The following is a 2950-nucleotide window of genomic DNA, read 5'->3' as shown; positions in this document are numbered from 1 at the left end:
TTTATATACAATGATCATATTGTGTTACTATTTTTCAGGAGATACTTGTTCTTATGGTTCAAGAGCTACACAGATTCTAGAGTTAGGTGTGAGTGAGTTTTGTTCAATGTTTCTAACTCACATGTTAAGTTTAGAGTTTGTTTTAGGATTTTTTCACGGAATAGCCAAAGGGGGAGATTGTAAGGTTGAATTTAATCAACCATCTTGTTGGCTTTATTCCGTTCCAAATTTGCTTGTAATTTAGCATTTAGAAACTTTGTATTTAGGTGGGAATCATGTAAGGGTAGTGTGTGAAAGAGTGTGAGGAAAAAGCTCAAGAGTGTGCACTCAGCAGGGCCTTACGACTGGATCTTGCGACTTACAAGTCGCCAAAGCTGGCACACATGTGAAGCATGTAGAGGAGCTGAAGAGTCACACTAGCTAAAGCACTACAGGACAAAACTTCCAGTCTGGCCAGCCAGTTAACTCGCGACTCAGTCAAGTCACGAGGTCAAGTGGCCAAACTACTTTATTTGGGAAAAACTGACCTTTCGCATTCCAAACATACACTAGTATAAATACCCCTTATACCCACATATTGTAGAGGGCTTCCGGAGAGAATTTTGAGAGAGAAAAACAAGATTGACTCATCCACAATCTTCATCCTTTGATTCTCCAAATTCCTTTACTCTCACCCTTTCCATTATTACATCCTTGAGAGGTACATTAGCCAAAACCTTTTCTCACCATACCTATATCTGTGAGGAGGCTGTTAGTGCTTGGGAAGTAGTTAGGAAGGGATCAATTGATATTGGTTGATGCTATAGGCTATAGTGGGATCCGGTAAGTTAGAGAAGACAATGGTTCGGCGTATCCTCGTTGGAGTAAGAAGTTTGGAGGGCTTAGGTACACTGGGTAGATTAGGCTTGGAGGGTGTTCATGTATCCCAACTTCATTCTCTAGTGGATTATTGACCACTTGGAGGGTGGCGGAGAGGTTTTACACTGAGGACCTCGGTTTCTTCTTCGATAACACATCGCTGTGTTGTCTTTATGTTTGCATCTCTCTTCCTTTAATCTTTTCCATTTAATTTCTACTGTGGTTGTGATTTTATTTGGTTTAGATTGTTTTATCAATTCTGGTTTAGCTTATTTCCATATTCCATGCATACATTGTTTGATAATAAGCTTGAATTGGTAATTTGTAATTTAGGAGTCTAAACGTTCAAGATGTTTTAAACACTATTTGAACATTCATTGTACAATGTGAGGATGAGAGCATCAAATGTGAGAAAAAATAAGGGAATTGCCAAATGTGATAAAAGTACAGTGACATGTGATGTTGGTACTACACAATGTGAGACGGAGATCATCAAATGTACAAGAAAATAAGATAACCACTAAATGTGACAAAAATATAGTCACGTGTGATGTTGGTACTGCACAATGTGAGGATGGTACCATCAAATGTGAGAAAAAATAAGGGAACCACCGAATGTGACAAAAGTACAGTCACATGTGATGTTGGTATTGTATAGTGTGAAGATGGTACCATCGAATGTGAGAAAGAAAAAATAAAGGAACCACCGAATGTGACAAAATTACAGTCACATATGATGTTGGTACTGCACAATGTGAGTATGGTACCATCAAATGTGAGGAAAAATAAGGGAGTAATTGAATGTGACAAAAGTACAGTCACATGCAATATTAGTACTACACAATGTGAGGATGGTACTAACAAATGTGATGTTTTGGTAACCTGGAATTGCAGGTTGACTGCTAGTGGGTACCATACCCCCCCCCCCCCCAAAAAAGGGGGTACGGTAGAATTACCCAAAGATATGATAAAAAAAAATATATATTTTTTATAATTTCTTTTTAAAAAATAAAAATAAAACCAAACAATAATGCTTAGATTGGGAGTTGTTTAACAATAAAATTAAATGGAGATAACAAAGTTGAGATTAAACACATACTCATTTTTGAAATGCCAACCAGTTATATTGCCAGCTTCATTTAGGGTTACCCTTCATCTTTGCACCTTCTCCTTATTATCTTTGAATTTTTTTTCAAGCTTTGCCAGTGCTTTTCCAAACTCTCCCATTTGGTTTCGTACTTCTGATGGATCTACCTTGAGAAAAATTGGTAGAACTAGTTGACCATTCTTTTTACCCTTAAGAATTTTAACAAGTTCATTTAAACACCAAGTGGAAAATGCATAGTTTATAGAAAATATAATTATTGCAATTCTTGATCTTTCAATGGCTTCAAGAAGCTCTATGGGTCCCCTTGGAAGCTTATCATCCATGAAGGAGTCAATATCGTTATGACGCAAAATACCATTTAAATTGCTAGTAAACCCATTGCGAGTATCTTCTCCTTTGAAACTCAAGAACACATCATATTTGCATTGTTCGGCAAAAGAGGAAGAAAAGGCTCCTTTGTTGGTCAAAAGATCCATTGTGATCTGGATATATAAACGGTTGAGAAGATCTAAAAGGAAGAGGAGAAAGAAAAAGGTGATGAAATTGGAAAAGTTGAATGAAAAATTATAAAGAAGAGATGTTTCTGAACGGATTTGAGAGAGAATGGGAAAGGTAGAGTGAAAGAATTGAATGTTAAATTTTAATGAAGCTCAAATGTGACCTTGTAAGTATGCTCGTCATTACCAATGGACGAACTATGATACCTATTGAAAAGGCAAGGGTTGAAAAGAAGAGATCATCGGCGTGGTGCCAGCTGTGGACACTTTGATGCCTAAGTCAGATTATCGCTTTATGTTGATAGGATAATTGCAGTATAATATGTTTTTCATAACGAAAACTCACCTAGTTTGGCTGGCTTTATACAGCTTGCTTTCTGATTAACTATTGCTACCAGTTAATGCTCTTTTGGGTGTTTTCACTTGAATGAATTATAGCTTTTAATGGCAATGAAGATTCTCTTTAACGTGTAACGTATGAATGTTG

The 2950-nt window shown here is 36.7% G+C and overlaps 1 protein-coding gene across 1 annotated transcript; it reads right to left on the bottom strand.

Annotated features, from left to right (window-relative positions):
* Positions 1-2010: 2010 nt before the first annotated feature.
* LOC115985498 (TMV resistance protein N-like) lies at positions 2011-2442 on the bottom strand. The gene has a single exon (XM_031108439.1). The coding sequence runs from the start codon at positions 2440-2442 to the stop codon at positions 2011-2013; it is 432 nt and encodes a 143-aa protein (XP_030964299.1).
* Between the last annotated feature and the right edge of the window lie 508 nt (positions 2443-2950).

Source organism: Quercus lobata, chromosome 4 (assembly GCF_001633185.2).
Source record: "Quercus lobata isolate SW786 chromosome 4, ValleyOak3.0 Primary Assembly, whole genome shotgun sequence".
Lineage (NCBI taxonomy): Eukaryota > Viridiplantae > Streptophyta > Magnoliopsida > Fagales > Fagaceae > Quercus > Quercus lobata.
The sequence above is the reverse complement of the archived record's forward strand: the minus strand, read 5'-3'. Positions and strand labels throughout refer to the sequence as shown.